This window comes from Blastomyces dermatitidis (assembly GCF_000003525.1).
Source record: "Blastomyces dermatitidis ER-3 genomic scaffold supercont1.2, whole genome shotgun sequence".
In the NCBI taxonomy this organism is placed as follows: Eukaryota; Fungi; Ascomycota; class Eurotiomycetes; order Onygenales; family Ajellomycetaceae; genus Blastomyces; species Blastomyces dermatitidis.
The window spans coordinates 6,937,096-6,964,386 of NW_025544775.1; the positions used below are offsets into that span (position 1 = coordinate 6,937,096).

At 46.5% G+C, this 27,291-nt stretch overlaps 11 protein-coding genes across 13 annotated transcripts; 4 read left to right on the forward strand and 7 right to left on the reverse strand.

Moving 5' to 3' along the window:
- Window positions 1-1,380: 1,380 nt before the first annotated feature.
- BDCG_02272 lies at window positions 1,381-7,828 on the reverse strand. Of its 2 annotated transcripts, XM_045417814.1 has the most exons (6): window positions 6,679-7,786; window positions 5,778-6,540; window positions 4,961-5,695; window positions 2,921-4,899; window positions 2,493-2,831; window positions 1,381-2,392 (listed from the first exon to the last, which is right to left on the reverse strand). In XM_045417814.1, exons 2-6 carry the CDS (start codon window positions 6,431-6,433, stop codon window positions 2,169-2,171), a joined length of 3,933 nt encoding a protein of 1,310 aa, XP_045279966.1. In that variant the 5' UTR covers window positions 6,434-6,540; window positions 6,679-7,786; the 3' UTR covers window positions 1,381-2,168. The 2 variants fall into 2 exon arrangements, with proteins under 2 accessions (XP_045279966.1, XP_045279965.1); XM_045417813.1 differs by having other exon boundaries at window positions 5,778-7,828.
- A 139-nt stretch (window positions 7,829-7,967) lies between these two features.
- On the reverse strand, window positions 7,968-11,377 carry BDCG_02273 (alkaline phosphatase). Its single transcript, XM_045417815.1, has 8 exons — window positions 10,213-11,377; window positions 9,979-10,138; window positions 9,853-9,922; window positions 9,774-9,797; window positions 9,558-9,709; window positions 9,367-9,505; window positions 9,030-9,286; window positions 7,968-8,940 (listed from the first exon to the last, which is right to left on the reverse strand). Exons 1-8 carry the CDS (start codon window positions 10,663-10,665, stop codon window positions 8,333-8,335), a joined length of 1,863 nt encoding a protein of 620 aa, XP_045274541.1. The 5' UTR covers window positions 10,666-11,377; the 3' UTR covers window positions 7,968-8,332.
- Window positions 11,378-11,641: 264 nt separating this feature from the next.
- Window positions 11,642-12,086, reverse strand: BDCG_16540 (uncharacterized protein; the record flags this gene model as incomplete). The annotated part of the gene is made up of 2 exons (XM_045425758.1): window positions 11,642-11,950; window positions 11,978-12,086. The coding sequence occupies 2 exons, from the start codon at window positions 12,084-12,086 to the stop codon at window positions 11,649-11,651; spliced, it is 411 nt and encodes a 136-aa protein (XP_045279967.1). The 3' UTR covers window positions 11,642-11,648.
- Window positions 12,087-12,119: 33 nt separating this feature from the next.
- BDCG_16541 (uncharacterized protein) lies at window positions 12,120-12,323 on the reverse strand (the record flags this gene model as incomplete). Its single annotated transcript, XM_045425759.1, has 1 exon — window positions 12,120-12,323. The coding sequence occupies one exon, from the start codon at window positions 12,321-12,323 to the stop codon at window positions 12,120-12,122; it is 204 nt and encodes a 67-aa protein (XP_045279968.1).
- A 162-nt stretch (window positions 12,324-12,485) lies between these two features.
- On the reverse strand, window positions 12,486-13,344 carry BDCG_16542 (uncharacterized protein; the record flags this gene model as incomplete). Its single annotated transcript, XM_045425760.1, has 3 exons — window positions 12,486-12,546; window positions 12,618-12,964; window positions 13,162-13,344. The coding sequence occupies 3 exons, from the start codon at window positions 13,342-13,344 to the stop codon at window positions 12,486-12,488; spliced, it is 591 nt and encodes a 196-aa protein (XP_045279969.1).
- A 1,072-nt stretch (window positions 13,345-14,416) lies between these two features.
- BDCG_02275 (uncharacterized protein) lies at window positions 14,417-17,162 on the reverse strand. The gene is made up of 5 exons (XM_045417816.1): window positions 15,756-17,162; window positions 15,582-15,686; window positions 15,096-15,469; window positions 14,901-14,999; window positions 14,417-14,796 (listed from the first exon to the last, which is right to left on the reverse strand). Exons 1-5 carry the CDS (start codon window positions 15,948-15,950, stop codon window positions 14,682-14,684), a joined length of 888 nt encoding a protein of 295 aa, XP_045274542.1. The 5' UTR covers window positions 15,951-17,162; the 3' UTR covers window positions 14,417-14,681.
- Window positions 16,523-20,435, forward strand: BDCG_02276. 2 transcript variants are annotated; one of them, XM_045417818.1, is made up of 4 exons: window positions 16,523-16,574; window positions 16,697-18,897; window positions 18,988-19,347; window positions 19,447-20,435. In XM_045417818.1, exons 2-4 carry the CDS (start codon window positions 18,142-18,144, stop codon window positions 19,816-19,818), a joined length of 1,488 nt encoding a protein of 495 aa, XP_045279970.1. In that variant the 5' UTR covers window positions 16,523-16,574; window positions 16,697-18,141; the 3' UTR covers window positions 19,819-20,435. The 2 variants fall into 2 exon arrangements, with proteins under 2 accessions (XP_045279970.1, XP_045274543.1); XM_045417817.1 differs by lacking the exon at window positions 16,523-16,574 and having other exon boundaries at window positions 16,599-18,897.
- Window positions 20,436-20,780: 345 nt separating this feature from the next.
- On the forward strand, window positions 20,781-22,111 carry BDCG_02277 (FAD dependent oxidoreductase superfamily protein; the record flags this gene model as incomplete). The annotated part of the gene is made up of 3 exons (XM_045417819.1): window positions 20,781-20,818; window positions 20,933-21,531; window positions 21,675-22,111. 3 exons carry the CDS (start codon window positions 20,781-20,783, stop codon window positions 22,109-22,111), a joined length of 1,074 nt encoding a protein of 357 aa, XP_045274544.1.
- Window positions 22,112-23,021: 910 nt separating this feature from the next.
- BDCG_16543 (uncharacterized protein) lies at window positions 23,022-23,252 on the forward strand (the record flags this gene model as incomplete). Its single annotated transcript, XM_045425761.1, has 1 exon — window positions 23,022-23,252. The coding sequence occupies one exon, from the start codon at window positions 23,022-23,024 to the stop codon at window positions 23,250-23,252; it is 231 nt and encodes a 76-aa protein (XP_045279971.1).
- Window positions 23,253-24,828: 1,576 nt separating this feature from the next.
- Window positions 24,829-25,291, forward strand: BDCG_16544 (uncharacterized protein; the record flags this gene model as incomplete). Its single annotated transcript, XM_045425762.1, has 2 exons — window positions 24,829-24,857; window positions 24,964-25,291. The coding sequence occupies 2 exons, from the start codon at window positions 24,829-24,831 to the stop codon at window positions 25,289-25,291; spliced, it is 357 nt and encodes a 118-aa protein (XP_045279972.1).
- Window positions 25,292-25,704: 413 nt separating this feature from the next.
- On the reverse strand, window positions 25,705-26,921 carry BDCG_16545 (uncharacterized protein; the record flags this gene model as incomplete). Its single annotated transcript, XM_045425763.1, has 3 exons — window positions 25,705-26,182; window positions 26,295-26,520; window positions 26,771-26,921. The coding sequence occupies 3 exons, from the start codon at window positions 26,919-26,921 to the stop codon at window positions 25,705-25,707; spliced, it is 855 nt and encodes a 284-aa protein (XP_045279973.1).
- Between the last annotated feature and the right edge of the window lie 370 nt (window positions 26,922-27,291).

A 27,291-nucleotide genomic window follows, 5' to 3' on the forward strand; every position in this document is an offset into this window, starting at 1 on the left:
ACTCAGATTTCAATTGAGCCAGTCTCTTGAATAATGATAGAAAATCAATATTCAGCTACATTTTTAAGCTCATAGACAGCTCAATTTCATAACATTCAGTAAAGCAATCTTGTATATCTCTAAGTTTCAATAAGACTGAATATATGACTCTTAGTGAGATGATCTATGAGACAATATGAATTCAGAATCTCATGATTAAGCTTGACTTTATCACTACATCTTCAATACAGATTCTCACTGATAATAAGAGTATCATAGATCTTACAAAGATGACAGTCATTACAGTCTGAAGTAAGTATATTAACACATGTTTTCATTTTTCATATTAACAGTTGAATTAGAGAATTATTGATTTAGAATACATTCTCATCACTCAGATAATAGTGAATAAACTCACTAAATCTCTAGACACTATGACATTTGTATAATTTATAATTTTACTAGATCTTACAGGTATAAAAGTTGAGAATGTTTAATTTTACATTTATATTTGATTTTAACAGACCATCTTGATGATTTGAGTGTTTTTGTATATAATTCTTATTATCTTGAGAGGAGATATTGACTGTTACAGCTGTTACAGTTAGCAATTTCACTAGATCACGTGACTCATTACTATATTATGTTCTTGTAAATAGATCTATTAATACAATTTTTAACTATTCTACAAATCTATATTTAATATTATATAAGAACTTATTATAAGATTTATTTAATAAAATAATAATAATAATAATAATAATAATAATAATAATAATATATTTATTTTTAAAACTTTGTTTCTTTTCTTTTATTATGTTATTTTTTAAATAATTTTAAAAGTATCAGAAAATATTAAAAATACTATAATTTATAAAAAGATTCTGTACTCAGAGCTGAAATTTTCTGATTTTATATATCTGAAATTAATAAATATATAATAATTAGTTTTATTAATACTAGAAAAACTCTGAAAATTAAAAGTTTTTAAATAAATATTATATATAATCTCTGATTATAATTAAAAATTAATAATAATAATAATAATAACTTTATTTTTTATTTTTTTACTAATATTTATAAATTTCAGAGTTTTTGATTTTTTTTTTCTTTTTTTTAAAAAAAAATAATCAGAATGAAATGAGATCTTTCTACTATAAATAAACTTTTATATAAATTTCTAGTGATGAGTATCTATAAGTGAAATTAAGTAATTACAGAGAAAAATTATAAAGAACTTATTTTACATATTTATTAATATAGACTGCTGTAGTAAGCTCTAACAAGGTCTTTTAAGTACTTTTTCTCAGTTACTTTATACTGTGTGAGTTTATTTTTATTTTTATTTTTATTTTTTATTTTTTATTTTTTATTTTTTATTTTTTATTTTGTATTTTTAATTTTTGTTTAATCCGTACTCCCGGTAGTAGTTAAAATGAAATTAAGGGAAAGAAATAAGTTAGCCCACCCCCGCTTAGCTACACCAATTCGCAAACCCCAAAAGCAGGCAGGGCAACAAAAATATATAACAGCTAATAAACCAGTTGACTCCTGAAGGAGAAGGTCAGGCTAGGCCATCGTTCATGATCTGATCTGGGGGAGAGAACAGAATTATGTTTTGATGCGGGAGTAGAAGTGCCTAGTTAACCTATAGCCAGGCCGTACGTAATCCAGGACAAATCGCTACCTAACGTAGTTAACTATCAAAAATCCATCATCCCAGTCCAAACTTGGATCAAAACACTCAAAACACACACACAAAAGAAAAAAAGGAAACAAAATTATTAGGGGTAGCCAATCTTGACGGAAGGACGGAAAGAAGGGATTAATAAGGTAGTGGAAGAGCATATAACGAGGATACAAGATCGGATTATGGAGTAAATCAGGATAAAAAAAGCACAGAAAACGACCATCCGAGCTTTGCGTCAAATTCCGCAAAACATCTCCGAAAAAAGTAAGACAGTAAATCCACACATGGGAACAAAAAGTGCTTTAAATCCGTGGCATGAGATAAGATAAATGCGGAGGGAAGAGAAACACGTTACATAGCTCAACAACTCCGAGAATTCCGGGCCAGCTCAGCATAGCACACACCTTGCACAAAACCACGCCAAAACAAAGACGAAAAAAAAAGGGACACCAGAAAACAAAAAGTGAGAAAATCGAAAAGAAAGATAGAGAGGGCCAAATCAAGCAAGATCAAGAATCTTAGCCATCTTCTTAGCCCGGTATGAATCCTCGACCAACACGCCGCGCTTCTTCAGCACGATCTCCAGCGTATCAACGACTTTGTGGAAGGACGATGCTGCTCCACGCTCCTGTCTCAGATGCAGAAGGCTGAGATTTGCATGTCTGCCCTGCTCGAGGACGGTGAAGAATTCCCCGCAGAATTCAACGGGGCTGAGGCGAAGGACTGGTTTTGGGGGGTGAGGTTAGTTTCATTGACGATTTTCAAAGTTTCGTTTCTGCTTCTCTCCTCCGTTCTAGCCCCTGATGTATTTGACAAAACTTACAATTTACCTCCGCAACCCTTCCGGTCACAATATTACTCTCCCTGTCGAAATGTACGTCTTCCATTCCATATTTCTTCCACTCATGTAGGATCTTGACCACCTCCTTTCTCGCGCGGAGTTTGGAGACTTGAAAGGCTAGGGTCTTCGAGGCAGGTTTGATATGGAAAAATCTCGCAAACCAATTTTGGCCCCCTGAACGGCGACTTTCCGTCTTCTTGGTATCGTTGCGCTTAAGAGGCTTATCAGCCTTGCTGGGAAGAGGAGACTTCGGTGCCTCGCTCTCGGTTACAGTCGCAGGCACACTGAGAACACTCGATGTTGCATCATTGGGATCGTTAACTACAACTTCTGATTAGTATGGTAGGTAACACACCAAAAAAATTCGAGACCTTTGAAACAAGCATAGCGGAGTGAAAGGCTAATCATACTTCCTTTGGCTATCTCATGCACCGGTTTCTGCTTCTGTACCTTCCTCCGCCCGAACCGCCAGAAGCGGCCTTTTGCTCCTTTCTTCTGCAGCTGGCTCGCCTCGATAACTTTCGGTTGTTCGTCCACTTCTAATAACCCTTGAAAGCTCTTCCGCTTACCAAGTTCCAGTAACCCCTGGAAGCTCTTCCTCTTCCCTAGCTCACGATTATTGTCGTCATTAACTGGTGTTAGGCACGGCGCCGTATCCTTTGATGGAAGTGGAGGTGGAATTTGCTCCTGGCTCTGCGTCTTGTGTTTGAACCATGACCACTTCCTTGACTCCCCCGAATTACGGGCGTCATTGTTACCCTTTGGAGATCTTGGATTTTCTTCTATTGGCTCTAGTCCGGTGTAATAGCGTGTGTTGCTACTGCGTCTGCTAAGAAGAGCACTGGCAGGTGGCCCGTCGTCAGTCGAGCTTGAAGCAGATCTGTATTGTCCGAACGAGTCCACGGAGTGATTCTTCTTGTGCGTTGAGGACGCACCCGATTTTTTTCGAATTGTCAACGGCTTTATCGTGCCAATTTCAGGAATACTGGAGTCGTGTGGCACCATGCGAATTGTCCTTTCTGGTTTCCAGTTGCTGCTCTTTGAAGCTCTGGATTCTAGGGCGTTTGGTTCGCGTTGGATATCCTCTATAATCGCTGTGCAGTCATGAAATATGTCACCCTCGGCGATGGATGGTAGAAATGATTCTGGGGCTTGGGGAAGCGGCTCCGGGCAGGGTTTGACCATCATTTCAGTACTAGGAACAAGTTCATCTCCTATTAGACGATCAAGATGCGCAATGACCTCAGAAAGATATTGGGGAAGATCGTCAGAGGTTGCCTGAACGGAGTGTTCAATAAGTCTACGGCGGGTGTCAGCCAACTCGCGAATTGTGTAAGAGTTAGATGATTCCGCAGGTGGCTCTGGGAGTGGACGCATGTTATATCGCTCTTCAGAACTGCCAATTTCCCCTGGAGCCGAAATTGAAGTTGGAGGAGATTCAGGAGGCTGTTTTGTAGTTTCGACAGAGGGTGAACCGGACGAGACGGAGGTTCGATTGAATGCTTCTTCACAGATTTTCCCAAGTTCAGTTGATACTTTCCTTGCTTCATCTCTCCAGTATTGACAAGAAACACGGTGTTCTGCAGTCTTCGCATCGGCTTCCTGATCGGTGATTCGCCGCAATCGGACAGGAGGCGGTGGTGTAGGGAGTGTGGGGCTGCTGAATCGATCAGAGGGAAGCTTGACTTTCATCTCCGTTCTAGGAGAAACAGAATACTGTGAATGTGTTCGCGCAACGCCCTTCTGTTTTGGAGTATGTCTCCCGCTGGAGCGTTGGTTGCGTGGATGCCTAAAGCAGACATTTCTCTTGTAGCTAGTTGAACGTGAACCGCTGAAGCCATTGACGCGTCGGCGAGAGCTTGCGATAGAGCTTCGGGACTGGAACGAGGAAATTGAACCTTTTCTATTCCACCTATTGGGACCGATGGACGAGCTGGGAATAAATGAGTGGCGATCCCTGGAAAGCTGTCTTTTGAGAGTGAAATGACTTGGGGAATTGGAAGCCTGAGATGAGCTATCGTCCCTTTTACTCTTCTGAGAGCCGGACGAATGACGGTGGATGGTTACATTGGCAAACTCCACCTGAGGATTGGATATAGGCGTTCGAGAGGATCTGTACGGGTCATAGCTGGCAATTGTTCGGGCAGATTTAGGTTCCGGGTAGGACGTCTCTCTGAAAGTAGATCGACCAGTTGCAATAGACAATTGGGATCGTCGCCAGGATTGGCTGGCGTGGCGGCTACTTGGGATTCGCTGCTGGGTTTTGGAATGGCCCCTTGATATGTGGTGGTAGTCACTGGCAGAACACCCGAGAGGGCCTTCATAATTTTCAAGTTGGTCGTCCCTAAATTTTGCCAGGGCATGGTAAAACATTTTTTCATGGTTGACCCTACAGGAGCAATGTCAGCTTCAGAGGAACTCATTAACTTGTTTCAGGGGGGAGGACTTACTCGTCGCTCAGCAGTCTGCTGATAAGTTCCTCTGCTCTAGCCCCATGCCAAAGGGTTTGGAGACTCCTCAGTAGTTCCACGTCGATATCCTGGCGGCGGGTGATTTTTCTCCCACAGTCCTTCTCCGATAAAGGTGGGGGAGGTCCCAAAGAAGCTCCTTCTGAAGCCATTATAATATGGTGCTTCTCATACTTCTTTAGGAGTGGATGAGACCACATTTCACTGATGCTGATCCTGTCCCGCGGCTGCTTTTGCAATATACGCTGAATCAAATCCATCGCTTCTGAGCTTAGCCAGGGTGGGAAAATATACTCTCCCTTCTTGACAAGGCGGAGTGTATTAGGCAGGTCGCCCCCATCAAAGGGAAGATACCCCGTTAGCATCGCAAATAAAATTATTCCGCAGCTCCAAATGTCTGCCTTGTCACCGTGATATCTATGACCATATATGATTTCCGGGGAGGCATAATGAGGGCTTCCACAGGAGGTATTCAGCCAATGGCCCGCGGGTTGGAGAGCAGCCATCCCGAAGTCCGCCAGCTTGATGTTGCAGTTGGAATCAAGAAGAATATTTTCCGGTTTAAGGTCGCGGTGGCAAATATTAAAACGATGACAATACGAGAGTGCGGCAATGATTTGTCGGAAAAGGCGGATGGCTTCTATCTCAGGTAGAGGGCCGCTTTCGGAAACATAGTCAAACAGTTCTCCGCCTTCAATATACTCGAGGACAAGATATCTAAGGAGACAATAGCGTGTTCACCCAGGTTAGCAAAACGAGGAATGATGCTCATGGTATAAATTAAATGAAGCGGACGTACAGTTCTCCACGATTTTCCCACACATCATACAAGTTGATGATATTAGGATGCTCGATCAACTTCATTATCACCACCTCTCGTTCGATCCCACATGGAATCACCCTTCCCCCAGGAACGCACGATGTATGCTCCATGTTCTTGTCCATCGCGGCAATACTCTGACTCTGCGCCATTGCAGCCGACTTCTTAGAGACGATCTTAATCGCAGCCGTCTGGCCCGTGAGCGCGTGTTTCGCCAGACGGACACGCCCTGTAGCACCCTTACCCAGGGTCCTTCCCAGCTGCCATGGCCCAATGTGAGTTTTGCGTCTGGATTTTCCGGACGCGGTAGAGGTCGTAGATATCGCGGAGTTGCGGTTGGAGTTTGGCTGTGATTCTGCCACCATGGACACACGTTTGTTCTCAGCAGCGGCAGCACATGCAGTCGGCGGAGGTGTTGCGGGGGGTGCTGCTGCGAGGGATGAGTGGAACGTGTCGTCCGTGGTGGGAGCTTCTGAGGATTGGATAGACATTGGATATTTATGTACTGGGGGAGAACTCGGTGGCACATGCGACTGCTCCTTTGCACCTCTTAGAATATTGGCTCTGTTGCTGGCTTCGTGAAGAGGAGGCCGATCAGATCGGGAACGAGTCTTAGTGGAGTCGTGGTACATCATTCGAGTGTAGCGGGGTAAAAAGGGGGGAACCCAGTGAGAAGGAATTTCCCTATAGGAAGTTTCATAGCATGTAGGCTCGATGAGGATCCTGGCGGAATTGTACCTGGCTAGTAAACAAGACAGTTAGCCAGTCCATCAGCCTGGGTCATTCAACACCGTTCACATTGGGTGGTGTTTGAGTAGAAAGCGTGGAGTGTGGAGCGGGAAACTTCTCCTGAACAGCAACGCGTCACCGGAACACACACACAAACGTGGATAACCAAATGTTAGCTACCAAATTTATCGAATTGACAGACACGAATTTATTATATTGGAGACGCTGTTAAAGACGTGCAGAAGAGTTTATAACCGTGTCGTGTTGGTATATTCATATTCGCCTCGTCATAGCACCTTTCCGAGACCGTTAGAAAGAGCGTGTGCTGCTGTACATCCACCCCGCTTAGCGTGAGATACGAATGAATCTCGGCTTCCCTCCCGTGAAGGGGGGAACGCGTGAAAAGAAGCGGAAGAGTGCAGATGAAAAGGCAACGAAAGGTAGGGGGGACGGTGCAAGGGAATGAGATAGGGGGCTTTCTTGGAGTGAGGGATGTTGTTGTTTTGGTTGCCCCGCGACGCCGGGAGAGGAGAGGAGAGGAGAGGAAGATGCGGCGGTAATGGCTCCAGGGAGACTGCGATTGGCCCGGACACGAGTATGATATACACAGTATGCACTCATGGACACAGAAAGATACACATTTACGTATTTCTTTTTAAACATGGTAATTAAACGACTGAAGGCGAATTGTAACAAAAACAATTGCGTTATTCCCCACCTCATCCATTGCCGGCAGGAAAACGATTGATCCTGATACAAGACAAGCAGGCGGAAAGAGTAGTAGCATGCATATGGAGGAAGATTTTCTCCCTGAGGCATTGAGGCATTATTATGGCCTGAGATGTGTACAGCACATTGCATCCAGGGGTATGTATATCAAGACCAGCCATGCAAGCCAATTCACAACGGAAACATGTTCCTCACTCAAGACTGAAAGTAGTCGAATTCAAGGAAAGTTTTTTTTTTCCTTTCCAGCACATCCACACGGCATAATTCCGACCACTTCCCAGGGGAATTGGGACTAGTAGCATGGTATGACTGAGTGAAGAGAATGTTTGACCAGATGATGATAGGAATTATGGAAATTACGATGAATACAAAGGCTGAGAAAATTTGTGCTAAGGCATTTAGTTGTTCGACATGCTCTTGATGAGCTGTGTTTCTTTATATCATATCACATCATATCACATCATATCATGGGGAGTAATATGAAATGAATGATACATGAGATTTGAAGAGCGACAAGAAGAACGGTATCAATGGTAGAAACATACATACATACATATATATATATATATATATATATATATATATATACCCAACGCAATACAATAACGGAAACAACAACAATAATAATCTGATAATGCAGGTGTGTTTGTTTGGCGTGTTTGAAGAGTCGAAAGAAGAGAGAAGGAGCGACGTTGAAATAGAGTTCGTGTGCCAAGATGTCACCGTGCTTAGTAATTTATTCTTTATTCTCCTGCTGTGCCTCTGGGGGTTAAACCCCCTGAATGCCCTGCAAATTAGAGCTATATATGCATATATATATCAAATATAAATTAAGTGTCCAGAAGTTGTATAGATCAAATATATACATACAAATAGATTAGGGTGGTAACCAACCAGTTTGCTGGTATTATATAGTGGTTGTGGATAGAAGGGGAAAAAACTTATCAAAGCCAAAAAATAATCAAAATAATCAAAATAATCAAAATAATCAAAATAATCAAGAAGAGGTGAGTGACGCTGGAAGAGAAAAAGGATGAGGAAACTTCCGTTCCGAGTTCTCACATCATTTTCACCTTTTAAATACCAGTCCACTCCTTAGTCTCTGTATTAAACTGAACAGTCTGCTTCTCAAGCTTCCCATTCTTCAACGCCCCATTATGCACTCCCTGCCCATTCGTCGTGGGCGACCCATCGGCCCGCGACAGCCGATTCTCACCCGCAATAACAGTGAAGTTGGCCATCGAGATCTCATAGGGGTTTCTCTTCTTGATGTCGGGGATGGCGAAGAACCGGGCATCCGTGCGTGTATGCGAGAGCGTCATCTCGAAGTAGCCCCGGTAGTACAACTCGGACCACTGCAGCTCCCTGTTCTTCTTGATCAGTGTCTTCGACTGCAAGTTGCCGATACCAACGTGGGCCACGGGCCCGCTGCTGGTCACTGCCGTGCCGGCAAATTCGGCGCCGATGGCTCCCTCACCTGTCACGGGGTCGTATGGATACTCGTCCAGCCAAGTGAGGTCGGATACCCAGTTGGCATGGCTGTCGCCTGCGATGACGATGTTGTTTCCGATGTTGTTCTCGTATAGGGTTCTTAGGGTGCGATTGAGATTGGCCCTGTAGCCGTCCCAGGAATCGACATTCACGCCAAGACCGATTGATCCAAGCTCGTCCACGCGGGAGAAAACTAGAATGAATGATTAGAATCAAGGTTTACTATCTGTCTCTCAACAGTTTTTCACTTGGAAAGGTTGAGAGGAGGGGAGATGTGTATACCAGTTTGGCTGCCAATGACTCTCCAGGTGGCTTGTCTCTTAGCAGAGCTTTTCAAGTTGTCATAAAACCAGTGCTCCTGACGGGGTCCCATCATAGATCGGCCGATGTCGTCCGCAATTTTCTTGATATAACCGTTGTTCAAGTAAAGATCGGTTATGGACCGATCGTAGTGGCGCGTATCAAGCATGATAAGGTCGAGAAGGTTGCCGATCTTGAAGTTTCTCCAGATTCTGAGGTTGTCGTCCATCGCAACTTGCCTATTCAAAGAAAGGAAGAGAATAGAGGTTAAGACATTGAGACAATAAATGCAATAGTTGAATGCGGAATTCTCCCATACCTGATAGGCATCCACTCGAAGTAAGCGCGGACGGCATTCATCTTGCGCTGGTCAACAGATACGCCTCCATCGATAATGAATGACGCTTCGTTATTTTGGAGTAGCGAGGATCCGTCGCGGTAGGAATTATCCGCAACCTCTGATCAAGATATTAGTGGGAGCTGTGGATCTAATGGAGGAGATGGACAAACCGTGATCATCCCACACAGGAATCCATGTAAAGGTACGATGACTCAAAAGCAGATCTTCATCAGTTTTATAAGTTGCATGGCGCTTCCGGTACTCGTAAAGAGTATAGATCATCTTCTTTGGGTGCTGCGTACGGCCGATGCTGGAGCCATCACTACAGAGCGTTGTTAGCATAGAACACTCACACCCAGACAGTGGGTCATAAGAGGTGAACCTACCCTCCCAGCTCGTAAATGTAATCACTATTCAAAAGTTAGTTAAACATCTTTGAAATAGAGGGCTGGAGGTCTACTTTACCCAAGATGGACAACATAGTCAACTGAGTCCTTGCGAGCCGTATTTCCGTACGCATTGAAATATCCGTTGGCTAAAGATCAAAGTTAACGGAGGTTTACAGCTATTTGGTGATACATGATTCCTTACGGAAGTTGCTGCAAGAATACACCGCGAGTGATATATCCGTGACATCATCGTGTTCCGTTGGGGACGTTTTGGCTCTTCCAACAGGGCTAGACTTGTCGGAGCCACAGACGTTGAACTTGTAGTAATACATAGTGAAAGGCTTCAAATGAGATGCCTCGATCTAATTGTTTAATCTGGTCAGCATCGCATCCAGCATATCTAACTAGATGCCATTGGCTAAAGCTTCATTCTTACCTTGACAGTGAAATCAACATCAGAGCTCGTGTAAACGGTACCATGGTCAGCAACCCTTTTGAAGTCCTTGTCCGGGGAGACACAGTACTCCACGCACACGGGCGCCTTAGACACTGGTGCATTGCCCTCGTTATTCCCATAGATAGGGACGGGGTCATATAGCTCGCCGCCGCGTTCAGAGTCTACAGGCTCTTTAACATTGTCCGTCGAAGGGGCGCATCGTGTCCATAAAATGACAGAGTTGGGATAAGGGTCTCCAGAAGCAACGCCGTGCGTGAATTTCAACTGATCCGCTGAATATTCTAGCACCGGATCCGAGCGCTTCAGCACCTTGGGAATTGAGATACCGAGGCCGGGATGGTTGTGAGACGGGCTACGGTAATTCAAGTTCCCGGCATAGCCAGCAAGAGAAGTACTCGCGAGCGCGAGAAGAACAGTAGTGGACTGAAGCATGGCGATGGCGATAGCTCAGCGTGCTGCTGCCCTGTTACTGCCCATTTGGAACAAAAGCATCTAAAAAGCGCGACATCTCGGCTCTTTAATAGTTTATAGCAATACGGTTCGGTTTACATGTGGCATTCTTCCCTGAGCGACTTATCACATATCCGTCCCTATACAACTGGGATCCATAATATGTGATCGGCAAGCAACCCTAGTAGCCCACCAGCGCCTGGCCCCATCGAAGCATGGCTGGTTTCTCGGCGATTTCTTTGGCTGCATTGGCGGCTGCACCCCGCAGTTTAATAATTCTTTCCCCTTGGCAAAAAATAGCGATGTGTTGTTCAACCAGAGGGTTGCGATTTGATGGAAATGCCGGGAGATGCGGATAGATGTCAGTAGATAGGTCATTAACAAGGGTAACTATTGTTAGTTTCCCATGCATCTCCAAGCTAAACAGCACAATTTTGTTGAAGGATGAATTTTGTCCATAGCCGAACAGCTCCGTTAACTTAGCTAGCTAGTTAAGCAGTTGGGATAGGTTCCAGTTCGACTCCATCCGTGGATATTCCCGCTAGATATGCATTGACGACACATGAGTGACATGAGCAATATACGGCCATCGGTTGGCCAGCACAACACCTGAAAGACAGAATTGCGCAGGAATTGCCCTACCCCTGACAATCCTGAGCGTGCCTCCGCAAAGCGCCCGCGAATTCGCCCTAAGTGGGTTGGTTGCTGGCCCACACTTTCTGTAACTACTAGTTAGTTATGCAGAGTGTGTCAACCAACGTTCGACTCCCGAGGTTCGTGGTTCGTCCGGCAGCAGCTGGCACTTTTACAACCTGGTCTCGTATGAGCCTACCCTTACTTACCCCTATGTGCTGCCAGTGGCTATTGATAGCATGGCAGAATTTTACCTCTTCAAAATAGTTAACTCCTGCAAAGGTTTAACAGCAACATTTTTTTATTATTTAAACTGGTTATCCTGGCAATATCTAGTAAAACAGCTTCCCACCTATTGTTGAGATGTCCACAGGCCCCTTTTGTGTGTTTCTAGGGGCAAGCTTCACTGGCATCTCATCCTTGGGCACTGGCATAGCCGCCGTCATGGACATCTTCTTTCGCAGCTCCAACCACCTACCATCCTTGATTGCAGGCTTCAGATCAAAGCGGAGCAACAGAAGAATCACAAATGACAAGACCCCAGCGGTCACAAAATGGCGCCCAGGACAGAGGACTGTCCCGCCGCCAAAGGGGCGGAATGTGAAGGGAGTTTTACGCTTTTCATCAGGACTGACTACAAATCAGCGGTGGTCAAATCTACCCGACGTCGGGCCCCATGCTGAAGTGTCAGTGTTTTGGACTGGAGTGACGGTCATGACAGTGGCGCCTTTCTTCAGGAGGTACTTGTTGTCAGGAATGGTATCCTCCATGACCACCCTCGCCCCGACGCCAATGTGCATATATCACAGAATCTCCTGCCATGTCGAGAAAAGAACAGGGCATGAAGATCTGATCTTAGCCAGGTCGATAGTCTGGACGCCGTTGTCATCAAGTTGCACAAGCTTTTCTGCTTCTGCTCGGCACTCCTCAAGCACAATGGGTTCAGAGAAGACATGGTAGACCATCCAGAAGGCGGTCCCCGTGCTGTTAGTCAGAGGCGCAATCATCTGGCCAATCTCAGTGACTGCGATATCTCTGCCTCATAAGCCATGGCTCGTGTTATGCTCGTAGCAGCACTGGACAAGGAGCGAGCCCTGGAGACGGCTATTTTCAGTGAAATATTTCTCAAAAGCAGGTATTATAAGATGTTCTCAAGCATGTAAGCTTTTTCATGCCAGGAGACTCGGCCATGCTTTGACCATATGAGTCAAGATGCTGGGCTCAAAAGTGCTATCAAAAATAATATTAGCGCATCCTCCAGCGGAGTATTGCCCCGGCGCTGCTCAGGGGCTTGAACATACAACCATGCTTTCTCAAGCGCGGGATCACGAAACGGGTTCTTTGGCCCGTAAGTGGACTCTGTGATGGCCCTGAATATCTCTCCGCGGACCCATGAAAATAACTCAACCGTTAGGCTAAGCTTTTCTATAGAATCTGAGAGGTGTCGAGCTATAGCACAACTGATAGCGTCGAGTCCAGGGTCAGGGGCCAGGGCTGGATGGGTCGACAGCACAAAGGTTGACAGGTAAGAATCATTTTCGAGCATTTTGTCCGAACCGATGATGGCATTGCCCGCTGGACCGACCCCCATGACCGCCTCCGCTGCCTGGGCCTCGACGGGCGCAAACACAACGGTCTTGATCAGCCGCTGTAGTTGCGGGATGAGTGATGGGGAGTTGGCAATATAGATGCGCTGTCCTGGTATGCGTAGGGTATATATTGGGAGATTATATTTGTCTCTCCAGACAGGAAAAACTTTTGTAAGTTTAATAATAGCAGGGTCAAACACTTGAAATCACAATGCAGAAATGTTGCCTGCACAATGAACCAGTGGAGGAAGCTAACCTTAGTTCCACCATAAATTTTTGCATGCCCAGAATGAGCCCAAACAGCGGGCTTACAAATGGTATGTATGGACGTCTCGATCATGGGCGGTTCTTTCGCGTCTTGCGTCAAGTGAAGCAGCGCGGACAGAATAACATAGGCTCCAAGTATGATGCCCAAGGCCAGCACCAGCGGAGAAGTCATATTGAAGGATCAATTCCAACCTCTATCAAAGCTAACATAAAGTAAAGTCATGTTAGAAGTTGGAAATAATCCACGGTGGGGATCTCAACGCATTAAATAACTGGATTTGGAGTTACAGTGAATGCGAGGGTGGATGACAGCTGAACATATCTCTCCGGCTTTGATAAATCCCCGTACTTGGTGTTCTAGGTGTCTAGTAACGGAATTATGGACATATAGTTAGTTATCCATTAGCTCACACTAAGACGCCAATCAAAACATCACCTCATTTTCAGCCCTCACTTAGTTAGTTATCTCGGACAGATTTCTTCTGCTTTCTAAGTTTAGACGCTGCTGCTCTGCCTAAACTAATTTGTCCATGGAGATTCATGAAAACGCCCGGCGAATTTCGATAGGGTATATGGCATACGCCAGGATTACCTAGGTACCATTGCCTCGTCATTCCATTATTTCATTTTTTGCCATAGTTGTCGCCGTAAAATAATAATTCTGGCCAATCATTCAAATAACTACCGAAACGATTGGTCTTTGTTGTGGTTTCAGCACTTCGAAAGGTACTTGTGCCTTGTCAAACCCCCATCCCTCCCCCCTCCCCTCCACACTATCAATTCTACGTACTCTGTACACGTAGAGCTGAGGTCGCATGTTCGCGCCGAGAAGGCTTCGCAACACAGGTTTCGTTTTCATCCATCCCTTCACAACGATCTACTGCGCCGAATTGTGAAGCGGTGCCATTAGAAAGGGGCAGCTTAAGGTTAATCGGTCATGTGATTCCGCTCTCCATCCATGGATCCCTTCCCCTTTCCGCCTTGTGTTTCCTATTAAGTGCGAGTTCAGTGTGCTAGAGTCACTCGTTGATTTTGCAGTTGTTGGTTTGCTATTTATGGATGAGATGCGCCAAATACAATGCATGCTTCTTCAGCCAGACCTTGCAGTTCAGCATGCTCAGGGGCAGTTACCTCTGAACAGTCACAGTAATATATCAGAGGGCTAAATATACCTTTACGCAATCTTCCTGATCCCTCCCTTCGTAGTTTAAGAAGTCACAAGTGTCTGATGTCCATGTCCAGGCCATGAGCTTCATTCTAGGGGATATGCAAAAATAAATATCGAATTGTACCTGTACAGTCTAACTATATATGTGAAAATAAGGAGAAGAGAAAGTAAGCAAAAAAAGTACAACACGAAATCGCTCATGATCAACAGAGGGAGAAGAAGTATACAAACAAAAACTTGACTAACGACGAGTCAATAACTCGAAATAGGAATATAGAAGGAACTATATTGGAAAACTGCCAACTAGTGGATACCCACGCATCATGCATCCAAAGCTTAGCTTATCCGAATCGGATCACATACGGGCAAGCCTTCAGGCTTCCTTGCCGGGAAACTCTGCCTTCCTTGACCACAGTTCTTCGGTTTGGTGCGTGGATCATGCGGTCGCCAGAGTTGCTACGCAAACGTTAGTTTGTCAGATTGGGGGAAAATAAACTCGATTGGAGGGAGGTGGGCTTTTAAGCGGGGGATTTTTTTCATGGGGAATATCGACAACATACATCATCAAGCCCATGTGGGAGATATTTTGATTCTTGCAGCTGCAGTTAGACCCAAAGAAGACAGCATCACCGGCACGGCGCTTGGAGAAGGGGACTTTCCTAGAAAGCGAGAAAAGGAAAATAGTGTTAGCACTTTTGATGACGAAGACGAGAAGCAAATAAATCCTGAAACGGGGGGTGGGGGAGTTTGCATACTTGAATTTGCCCAGCCTTTTGCTAGAAGCACAGTACATAGAATACGTCACACGCAGACCTTCTCTGAAGAGATTTCGTTTCGTAACTTTGCATACAGCATAGGCGACGAGCCCGGAGCAGTCATAGCCTCCCTTGGTAGGGCCCTTGCAGGAGCCACCGCCCCAGACGTACCTCGTTCCCTTCTCCTTCATGGCGACGGCGAGGATCTTCTGCCCGACAGTCTTCTTGGACTTCTTGGGCTTCTTGGGCTTCTTGGACTTCTTAGGCTTCTTAGGCTTCTTGGGCTTCTTGGGCTCCTTGGGCTTGGGCTTGGGCTTCTTGGGTTTATCATTGTCTTCTATGCAGCACCGAACATTCTTCCCAGCGGGGCAAGTCTGAAAAAAGGAAAAAATGGTCAGTCCGCTAGTGTGAAATGTTTTCCATAGCAAAAAAGGCGACAGATTCCCCTTGAATGTAAAAAGAAGGGATATGAGCCGGTTCACGTACATTCCTACTTCCGATATGGTATTTCCCACCCTTGCATTTAGTCCTCTTGATATTTTGGCATTGCCCTGTTTTCCCCCCAACTTCGCACTTCACTTGAACGCAGCACTGCAACAGCAAGTATTAGCATCGGATACATACATCACCACCGAGATGAGACTTCCAGGGTATACATACGCGGGTTTCTCCAGAGTTCCTGCCACAAGCTCCATCGTAGTACACTCCGCCGCACTTGCTTCTGGCCATGCAAACTCCCATGCCGTCCATGGTTTTGCAGCTGGAGCCCACTTTGCGCTCAAATATTTCGAAGGCTGGCGTGGCAGATACCACGCTGCTCAGAAGCAGAGCCAGCGAAAAAGTAGACAGGCGCATTTTGGCGCTTCAGGATTTTGGTGTCTCAATTGGAGAAAAAAGGAAAAAGAAATAAAGAAATAAGTTAAAAAGGATCGAAATCTATTCAAATAACTAAGGGAGAGTGTGTCATACAAAACTCAGAGTGAATGACATAGTTGGTTTGAGGATATTGCCTCTCATTTATACACTTTGAAATATCTACGCTATTATATGTTCTGAGAGCGTAAAGAGTCCCTTCATTGGGATTCGCAACACATGCCGTCCACTTGTTCGGACACGAGATTCGTGTTCATGGACAGGCTTTAAGCGGGAAACAGGAGGTGTTAAGCATGTTGGCGCATACTGAAGCTCGTACTCCTAGTTCAACTCAACCCCGGCCCAGGGCAGCATCAGGGGGGGATGCTTGGGATACGGGACAATTGCTGCCATATTCGCTATACTAGCAGCGCTACGCATTTCCGGCCGGACGAGAAAGCCTATGGTCGTCGCGATTCAGAGAGCGGAATGTCGGTAGTCAAGCACAAGAAAAAACAAGAACAAAAAGGGGGGAATAGGACAAGATTAGGCTGAACTCCTCCCAACACGAATCAGGCGAAGCCAAAAAAAGGCTCGGGAATGCGCATCCAGTCCATCAAGTAATCTGTATGTGGGATCCCATCACCAATGCCTGACATAATTCGATGATTTCGTTGATCTCTTTCTGCAGTTTTTTCCTCACTGCCATAACTTTAAATTTTAAGCTGATGTGACAGACAAACTCGAAGGCTGCTCAGATGGTGGCACTGGGCATGATCGGCCGCTAGAAACTACCCAAAAACAACCACCATCCTCGCCGTTGTTCTTCAAGGGCAATAAAAGGCGTCTTAGCGTCTGCGTGTCATATTTATTGCAAACCCACATCTATTGAAACCCTCAGGAAATCGAAGGATTGATACGGCGGCCGAACTCACGCCTGGCGCGATGAGTGTTGAGCCTCGACTCGCCCAACCAAATCTATCTCTCGATAACTACACCGTACCAACTTTTGACTTCTTCAAGATGGGCGACCCTGTTGAAAAACACAGGTGTCAAAATGATAATCAATCTGATCATGTTGGAACAGGTTATTCAAGTCATGCAAACTGTGCCATGCCAACAGACCCCAGCCTGCTGTGTCCCGTGCGCAGCCCCCGGACTAGCATCCTTTGCCGTTTCATGGTGGTTATCATGGATTGGCGCATCAGGTTCTTCTCCAGGGGGTTTAGTTAACGCTAACTTACATTACACACAGAGTACGACAGACAAGCGACACCGTTTTAACTTTTCCCGGTCTCACGAACGCCGCAATTTTCTCGTGATATATTTGAAACGAACAGGCATCCCAAATGAGAATGAGCATCGTAAACCGGATGCTATATTAAGAACATGCTTGCTCCTGCACTCCCTTTTGCCGCACGCGACAGTCGAGTATTCAACACTACGGATTACTTCAGGGTCTGTACGGACTGTGGCTATGGCTAACCGATAACTAGATATTTTCAGTGGCATAAGAGTCTGGCTTTAGAGCCGCAGGGATCATAAGTGTACATGTACATCTACTGTGAGGAGACCGCGTTTCAAGCCTCTCTAACGTGGAAACACACGAGGAGGAGACCCTTCCCTTCTTTTAGCGAAATGAGGTATCGTGTCGCGTGTATCGAGGCTGAATCACGACGGGGCTTCGGACGAGCAAGCCAAAATAGATTGATTGAGGTCTCGAGACAGCCTTGCTTATACGCGACTTAAATAACATTATGGACAATTGAACAGACCTGGGCAGCCGGTAGGGTCGTCTTCATGCGCCAAATCTTTCTTCTTATCCGACTCCGCCAGAAGGTCCCCAGGAAGAACAACACCTTTGGGATTTGGGAACACCATATAATCCCCGCAAACTTAACCGTCAACCTTCCAAGTGCATTTCTTGGATTGCCAATGATGAGCTTCGATTTCGCGGATGACTTTCTTCTTAAATTGACGCAACAGAATTCCACGTCACTCATTCGCACACATGGCTTCGAACTCTAACAGACCGGGTCATTGAGTACTGCTATATATTATCTAGCTGCGAGCAGCTTCATACTCACTACGCACTACGTCCTCCATGCTAATGAATCAATACTATATTGATCCGTCTACTAATACCCCATGAGCCTATAGTTCAAAAATCACGACTGTTCCTTTTACATTAACCATGAAGACAACGATCGCTTTCCTTGCTGCGTCTGTTGCTGAAGCCTTCATTATTCCAGATCAGCAGCAGTTATCGGCACTTGCCGAGTTACCTCTTCATTCCTATCATGAAAATGCTCCTGAGCCGTCTGACAATATACTGTCGCGGGAGGAGGAAGCTAGTTTCATACCTCACATCGCTGAAATGGCGGCGATGACTGAAGGTCTAGGTTGTCTGATGGCGAACTATCCGCAAGGGGCAGGAATACTACCGCCAGATCAAGACCTTGAGGATATTGAATATGGCGATGATGGAAACGATGGCTGGGACGAGGATTTTTTCATACAGCCACAGTCTGAGACACACGACGAAAGAGGACACCATCCAGGACACAGGCATTTTAATATGACCCTTTACGAAATGATAAATACCAGCACCCACACGAAAACCTTTGCCAGGCTAGTATCCGAGTTCTACGATGTCGCCGATATTCTCAAAAGCACCTCGTCAAAGCATACAGTGTTTGTCCCCACAGATAAAGCCTTCGAAAAGTTGAGATACCATCATCCGAACCTGCCGGACAAAGTTCTAAAGAAGGTGATCATGTATCATATTATGCCACACGAATATTCGAGGCGGGAGCTATTCTTCATGAACACAATCCCCACGATGCTCGAAAATACCGGTCTCGGTCCTTACCCTCAGCGAATCTGCACACAGTTTGGGCCAAAGGGGTTGACCTTGAACTTTTATGCTTCCATTATCAAGGGTAACCTTGTGAGCAACCCCGTTTCCGCTGTTCTTTTCTATTCTATTTTTTCTTTTACTGTTAGGAAAATCGATACTCACTCTTCCGTGTTGCCGTAGTATGGCACGAATGGGGTTGCCCACGGGTTGAACAGCGTTCTACTCCCGCCGTTTACGGCTATAGATGCCCTAAATACCCGCCCTTCCACCTTCAGCACCTTCGAGTTAGGCCTGTATAAAACTGGCCTCTTTGACAATATCGAGGACAAATCTACCCATTCAGGGGCAACATTCTTCGTCCCCACCAATCGCGCATTCAAGAAACTTGGCCATCGCGTCACTTCTGTGCTCTTCAGTCGCAGGGGTGAGAAATATCTGGAAGCTATCTTGAAATATCATATTGTATATAACCATACGCTTTACTCGGATGATTATAACAAACCAAAAAAAGACGAAGGACTCAATCCTGCGTCGGTCCATGTAAGTTCCCACTTTTTCTTCTCCAAATTCATCCCCTCTTCACAGGACACAGGGGGGAAACAACAAACCCCCCAGTAGCTAAAGCTATTTACATAAAAGATCGATTTGCCCACCCTCCTACTAGATCGCCACATTAGCGTAGACATCGCGCGCTTTGGTCGCTTCGTCACACTTAAGCTCAACGGCTTTACCTCCGTCGCGATGCCGGATCTAGTTACGCAAGACGGCGTGATCCACATTCTTAACAAGGTTTTGCTTCCGCCATGCCGTCCAGAGAGCCAAACATGTGAGGACGGTGGTCGAACTATTCAGCATTCGTTTTTGGACGATGATGATGATGATTATGATGATGATTATGATTATGATTATGATTATGATTATGATGATGATGATGATGATGATGATAATGCCTGGGAGAACTTGACAGTGGAAGATTTGATCGAAAGATTGGAGCCGTACGTTGAAAAGTAACGTTGAGAAATGTCATGTTGAGAGGGTTCCGCTTTTTGCGCATAGTTTTTCTTTTCGCATGCGTGCGTATTTGTATAACTCTGCGATACAACCCCAAAATTGAAATATGTGGTGGGACGTGTGAAGGGTTCTTGGTAGGCTTTTCATTTCTCCAAGTGCCCCTTTTCTTATTTCCTGGGCGGCGCCCTCAATTTTATCCGCTCTTTTCTATTCCAGCTGACGGAATTCATGGCATTTGGCTATCTATTGACAAAGCTATTCTTCGGTAAGATTAAGGACTCATAGGTTTTAATGCTCCTGGGAATCTAAAAAGGTAATCTATCTATCTTCTGAACGCGTGACATCCACTTCCTCTCTTGCGTAACCCCAAATGACCACCCAAACTTAAGTATCTAAGATTGGGCAAGGAATAAAATTATGGTGGTGATAAAATTTTTGGCCCAACTTCGATGTTCTTGATTTAAAGATATACAAGATGGATGTTCCCTTTTTCTAGGAACAATTGTCCCAAGGCTTCATCGAGCAATTGATCATGACGTAAACGAACTAGTGGAATCACCAGGAAATGACGAATTCTAAATTTTATCAGCCCTTAATTTAATGATAAGCATAAATCCCTCCGCTTTTCAACAGCAGTCAGCTAAACAAAGGGTTTCAGGCCCGTCTGAACCCGTTGGATCTAGCAGACAAAGATGGATTAAATATCAATTTTCGGGAACCCGAAATGCGGGGAAACAAACCGGGACATTGGCGCTCTGCCCGTAGTTAGTTAAATAACTATTTAAGATTTCGGCTCGCCGAACCAAAAAAATAAAATGGCCCGACTAACTCACATTCCGAAATCGATGAATTGACGCAGAGGACAACAATTGTGTCTTCCTTTCCTTTTACGTTTTCTCCTGATTAATCTTGACATACAACAGGCTGTGTGGTAAATAACGGAGGACTTGGGCAATAAATATATGGCTAACTCAGAGAAACAAACCATCGTGGTGATCGGGTCGGTATACTCTCTTCCAGTAGTATTGAAATCCCGTTGATTCGAAGCAATGGACGTTGTCCAGTACATACAGTACTAACACTGCTCCGTTTCATTTGCCTCCGGGAAAAACAGCGCAGGAATCATCGGCGTGACATCAGCATTGATCCTCCTCGAGACCCTCCCACGCCAACAATACCACATCCTCCTCGCCTCCGAGTACTTCTCCACAGACGACGGACCCAACCCTTCCTACCCAACCACGCTCTCAGGCGCCCATTACCGGCCCATCCCAGCCACAACACCACAGCTGAAACATGAAGCCCGTCTGGCGAAAGCAACCTACAATCGCTTCAAGGCCCTCGCGGCCGCGCACCCGGAGTACGGGGTAGAGTTTATGGAGGGTATCGATTACGTATCTGGGCAGGCTACCCCGACCTATAAAGCGCTGTTGCCCGATTATGTCGAGACGGATGGGTTCCGTGTCTTGGATGCCAGTGAGGTGCCGGAGGGCGTGGAGTTTGGGGCTAGGTATGAGGCGTTTTGTGTTGACCCGGAGGTATATATGATGCACATGCTGCGCCGGTTTAAGATTGGTGGGGGGGAGGTAAGGCGGATGCGGTTGAAGTCTGTCGAAGAGGGGTTCGAGATCAAGGGACGGCATGGAAGGGTGAGGATGGTGGTTAATTGCACCGGGGTTGGGATTGATGATCCGAAATCTTTCATTATTAGAGGTATGTATTGGACTAAAAACGTGTCCCTATATATTTTCTCTCTCGTCCTCCTCCTCCGTCATCTCGCAGCACGCTCGTCTAGCGAGCAAATGGCATTTCACCTTTTATTTATTGAGCCTAAACTAGTCGACGCGATACTCCAGGACAAACATGCCTCGTGTCAAATTACTGCGACAAGACCATAACAAAACAAAACGCCGACGGCACCTGGTCCTTCCTAGTCCCCCGCCCTCTGAACGGCGGCACCATCGTCGGCGGCACAAAACAGCCCAACGACTGGAGCCCGGAACCATCCCCCGCTGTCCGCAACCAATTGCTTCAAAACGCAGCAAACCTGTATCCAGCCATTTTAAACAAAGACGGCCAGTTCGAAGTAGTCCGGGATGTGGTAGGCCGACGGCCGGCACGGGAAGGCGGCATGCGTCTTGAACTGGAGACGCTTCCTGCTGGTAATCGCAAGGTTGTTCATGCGTATGGGCTTGCGGGGAGAGGGGTGGAGTTGAGCTGGGGGGTGGCGGACGAGATTTTGAAGATGGTTCAAGCTGAGTTGGAGGGTGGGGTGCCTCGCAGCAGGCTATGAAGAGTGGCTAGCTGCACACTGACGGGGGGGGGGTGCATTTGATGTCCCAAAAAAAGTTACCAGGATATATGTTGAAATGAGTTTACATAGTAACGCCGGGATGTCCTAGATTAGAGTTTTATGATATGATATCTATATGCCGAGTACCTTTGGTATGAATAGCCTCTGCTGCGATCTTTGAGAACCAGGCCCTGAACCCTTGCGGGACTTGAACTGATATATCCTTCTCAGGTCACGTTATGGTAGGCGGATGTCGGCCTTCTCTTCATTTAGAACTACAGTACCTTGGTAGAACATCCCAAATATGAAAGAGCAAAGATCGATAGGCAATGGGAAAAGAGTTGTCCTTGCCAACCCTCACAGAGTCAGGAAGTGGCATAACCATGGCCCCGATAGACGGTGCTTTGGATTCTGGGTCAACGCAAGCAGCACCGGTCTCGCCCACTACTCAGGCCATGACAATGCCCCGACATCAAACCTCCCGATCTGACCACCATTGTAGAAATCGGACCTGAAGCAGCAAAATTTCTCTCTTTTCGATGTCGGCTGATACGGATGCCAGCAGCTGGGAGGAGGGGAGAGTTTGTGACTCAGGAGCATATCCCGGAAATATTTCAAGTCCACATTTTAGAGTCTGGATAAATCCCGACTTCTCAAAGCTTTTCGATCGCAGATGGGTATCGGGAGAGTGATATTGGTCATGACATCTTAGCCAAAGTCGAGTGGTTGCTGCCACGCATTGCCCGAAGACCTTTAGACGTTGATTGATATGCGAAGGGTCAATTGATAGGCGGTTGCTGTTGGGGGCTTGGTTGACTATTCAGGGAAATTGTGCTCAAGGACGGTCAACTGATACCTACTGGTTGAAATATATATATCCATCTGATATCTATACACTGGCAACTGTACAATGTCGCCTTCTTTCGATGGCGCCACAGAGTCAGCATCCAAGGAGACGCCTGATGTGGCAGCAGACGAAACTCACCAGATCACAGAGGAATTCCTTAAGTGGTATTTTTCATGCCTTCATGCACTGATGTACAGTACATGTACTTTCAAGGCGAATATTTTCCAAATTTATGGGCTTAAAGTAGTTGCAAAGGGATACTTTCGGACATCATTGTTTGGGGCGGCGCGATAAGCATTCATTCTCCACCGCTGTTGAAGAAGCGAAGAAGCGTATTATTCAACAGACAAACACGATCAAAGGCTCAAGGATTTGATGATGGAGTTGATGATGGCTAAGTTACCCACTTTCTGGAATAAGCAAAAGCAAGATGTCAACAAACTCCTGGAGGACACACCTAGGTTTTCACAAGAACCTCTGAGATGCACTGATGATGGATCGACGAGAACCCTACTCTGTATTCTACCTGCTCATCCATCAAAGTAATCCTACAGATAGAGTGGGTACTACACATGTAGTTATTAGTAGATCGTCCGTAGCGTAATGACCCCGAATAGTCCTACCTCTTAGCATTCTTTGCTTGGCCCTTTCGACGTCAAACTCCAAGGCACCAAGACATCACATCGGATGGCACAGTAAAGCCATGACTACTCGTGGGCCATTGCTGTACACACGCTGGCTTAGATTCGTGAGCAGAACTTTCCACCGCTGAGGTGTGCCGGCAAAGCAAGTCCATCGCAAGTTGCAGCTAAAGAAGGCAAGGGAATCAAGGACGAGCTGTTCGAATACACTTCAGGGAGATAGATGTATGTTCAGGGGTACTACCAGAGACTCCTGTTCGGAATTGCACATATATTGATCCAGGCCATGCAGATACAATAAACCTCGTCGCCTTGCCGAACGCCACCTAAATAGTGTTCAATGTTGATGAATTGGAGAGAGCTGCCGCAACTGCTATCGGTAGGCCGGTTTCGGAGATAAATAAGAAGCATCCGAAAACAGGCTCAAGGGGGGTTTCAATCGTTTCGTGTCTTTTGTCTCAATGAAAGATGGCTCATCTCTACTTGCCCGACTTCCATAACAGTCGACGACGCCTTGCAGTAGCTAGTGAGCTCGCAACAGTAGCCTTTGTTGGCGCTTGTTGGCATTCCTGCACCCCCTCGTGTCCTGGGGTATTCGGCGCATGGTAGCTAACTTAGCCCTGTTTAGCCTAAATATCCGAAAAAGATAGTTAGGCTCAAAGTCCTAAACACACGAAATTGTAACGCTGGAAGCCAAGCTCTTTGCCAACAGCCTACCTACGGTAGTATATATAGTTACTGCGTACTTCGCCCGCGACCTACCTCCTAGCACTCCTAATGTACCTACTCGAAAGGACTGTGTATTGGTCCCCACGCGAAGCTTAGATGGTGGTTTAATGAGCGCGCAAGTCTTGACATCCGCAGCCCCTGTGAGTAGGAAGGCCATGGGGAAAAAAAAAATTGATTGTTTGCTGATTCTCACAATAAATAGATAATGATCCGTGCCTACAGGAAACATTGGGTTCCAAAAAAAAAAAAAAAAAAAAAAAAAAAAAAAAAAAGACCCGGAGGAACGCTCCAATTCACTATTGGAATATCTCCTCAGCTTGCACCGTACCCTGTTCTTACATGTCCGAAGCTCAACCTTCCCATTCTCCGCCATCCCAATCTTCAGCCCAACAACATTTTCATCTCTGAAGGTTTTAAGATCACAGGTCTTATTGACTGGCAGCACTCTTTAGTGCTTCCAATATTTCTTGCTGCTGGCATACCACGATCATTTCAAAATTATGGTGATGAGCAGTTCCGCCGCCGTCATGTGCGCTTTTTATATCTGGGTTTCACGCAGAAACTGAATCACGCCCATTCGAAGGCCCTTGAACAGAAATTTGATCTCCTCTGACCTCGGATATTTGACAATACAGACAGTCCGTGAGAAGTCCTCAACACCCACCCCATTGCAAGTGGATATCGCGCAGGCATCGCAGAATTGGTCAAAGATTGCCCACATTCCGTTCAGATGGAAGCTTTCCTGCATGTCCGGTTATAATTAGCCAGCAGGATCCCCAGAAGATGGCAGCACTGAATGATTCACTGAGGGATGTGGACACTGAATTGAAACAGATCAATATGTTCCTTGGTGTTGGGTCTGATGGATGGACATCAAATGAATTGTTTGAGCAAGTGAAAGAGAGATCACGGTCGATCAAGGCGGACGGGCTTGCCGCGCAGTCAATGATGACCCGTGGCTGAGGCGGATGACTGAGCAGCATTGGTCCTTTGATGACTACAACAAAGACGATTAAATGATTCAAGTGGTTTGGTTGATATGAATCAGAGGGAGGATATTTCTATTTATGAAAAGGTATCTTGTAAATTTCTCTTCCATTATTTGTTATTTGTTTATCTTCGCTTGCAAGACCCAGGACAAGACAGATATTTGTATTACGTGATTTCGAGGCCCAACCACTACTGTTTTAAAAAACTCACTTGAGGGGCATCCGCTTGACTACTATACCTCCGACCCTGATGAGTAGCCTGGGTCAATGACACAGGAATATTCCCGTGAAGTTACATTGTTAAAGCACAGAAAGGTTTGGCAGAAAACTGCACAGCTCTATTTCTCCTTTGGCCGACTAACGCTTGTCCGCCCAGGGTTCCTTGCTTTAGCTACTTATTAGTGTTGATCGGCTATTGAGAATCGAGTACCTTTGCCACAATGACCACAGCGTTTTGTTTAGGAACCTCTGCTGTATCACCTCCCAAGTCTTGTTCTGGTGCCTCAACGACAGAAGAAGCTTTTCGTCCTCCTCAGACCATCGGGACCGGTTTGCTTCTTGATCGCTGATCCTCTCCTCACAGCCCGCGACAGCGTGTGGCGGGCCAGACCCTTCTCCAGACCCTCTGGGGCGGGCAGTAAGGGTGCCCATTGTTGAAGGGCGCATAAGGGGCGAGTAGAGTTCAAGTGCAACAGCAGAAGCCAGTGTCATCGCCTCTAGAGGCAGTGAAGTATGACCTACTCGCCCGGGCTCCCTACCGCTCTCTTCACGATCTGTTCGGACCAAAACCAGTATCGTCTCCTTCGCCACTCTTGTCTTCAGCGTCGTTGTCATGTATGCAGGCACGGGCACGTTCTGCAGCAGCCTGTCGTTGGACCTCTGTTGGAGGGCTCACTGCGGACACTGTAGACTGATGCTAGTTACGGCGCGTGGATGGCTGTAGTGACACTCTTCGCTGCTTTGCATGTGGTGCTGACCACTCATTCTCTGCGGCACTGCCATCACGTTTGCGGTCATGTACTGAGGTTGGCCCCTGCTGGATGGAGCCCTGATCATCTGGGACATCAAGGGTTTGCGGATCGCGAGCATGGCGGAGGGTAGAAATCACCACTTCAACCCTGGGGGGGGGGTGCCTTGGCGGTTGTGGGCTAGTTGGTGGTTGCTTCTGGGCAAAATGGGCGGGATTGTCAACAGTGCCGACAGCTGCGGCAAGAGGGCTTCACCGCAGACAAAGGATGCTGTATAAATGGTCTTGACGGGCAAGCATGGAACATGAGCAGGCCATGGATGGGTATAATCCCATCGCCTTCCCTCCTCCGGAACAACGGTGTCCCCGGTCAGCTTGTGAGGGAGTCGCCTTTCAGGATTTGCCGGCGCTTGCAGGGCTCGCAGCGGCGCGCTTAGGTAGGGGTCTGGACGGGAGGGCGGTAGGCATCCGCATCGCTCTCCTGACCATTGTCCGGGTCGTTTGAATCAGCGACGGGACAGGCTTCAGCGGGTAGAGGTGGTGGCTGCAGGATGAAGCAGGTCGGATGGAGTGCTTGAGCTTCATAGTTCGCGGTCCCGCCCGGGTTGCTCTCCGGGTTGTTGCCGGTGTCACTCATCCCCGATCGACTCTCCTCCGAATCCGCAATGGAACAGGTTTCGGTGGGAGAAGACGCTTACGGTTAGTTAGAGCGCTTGTGCCTCTTTGGTAGCAGAGGTCCTGCAGGGCCAGGTTCCTTCATTACTGCCTGTGTGGCTGATACTGACTCACTGCGCTGGGGCTTACGCGCGCGCACCGTGATGTTTCTGGGCTGGGGCGACCCCTGACTGTAAGGGATCTCGTCCGGCGGACATGCATTGCTTTGCTAGACTCCTCCAGAGTCATCACCACTGTGGCTCTTGCCGCGATTTGGTTTCCTTTGGTTCCTTTCAACCCCTGATACCTGTTGGATTACCTGGAGTGTCGAGGCTGCACCGGCGTTGCGCTTT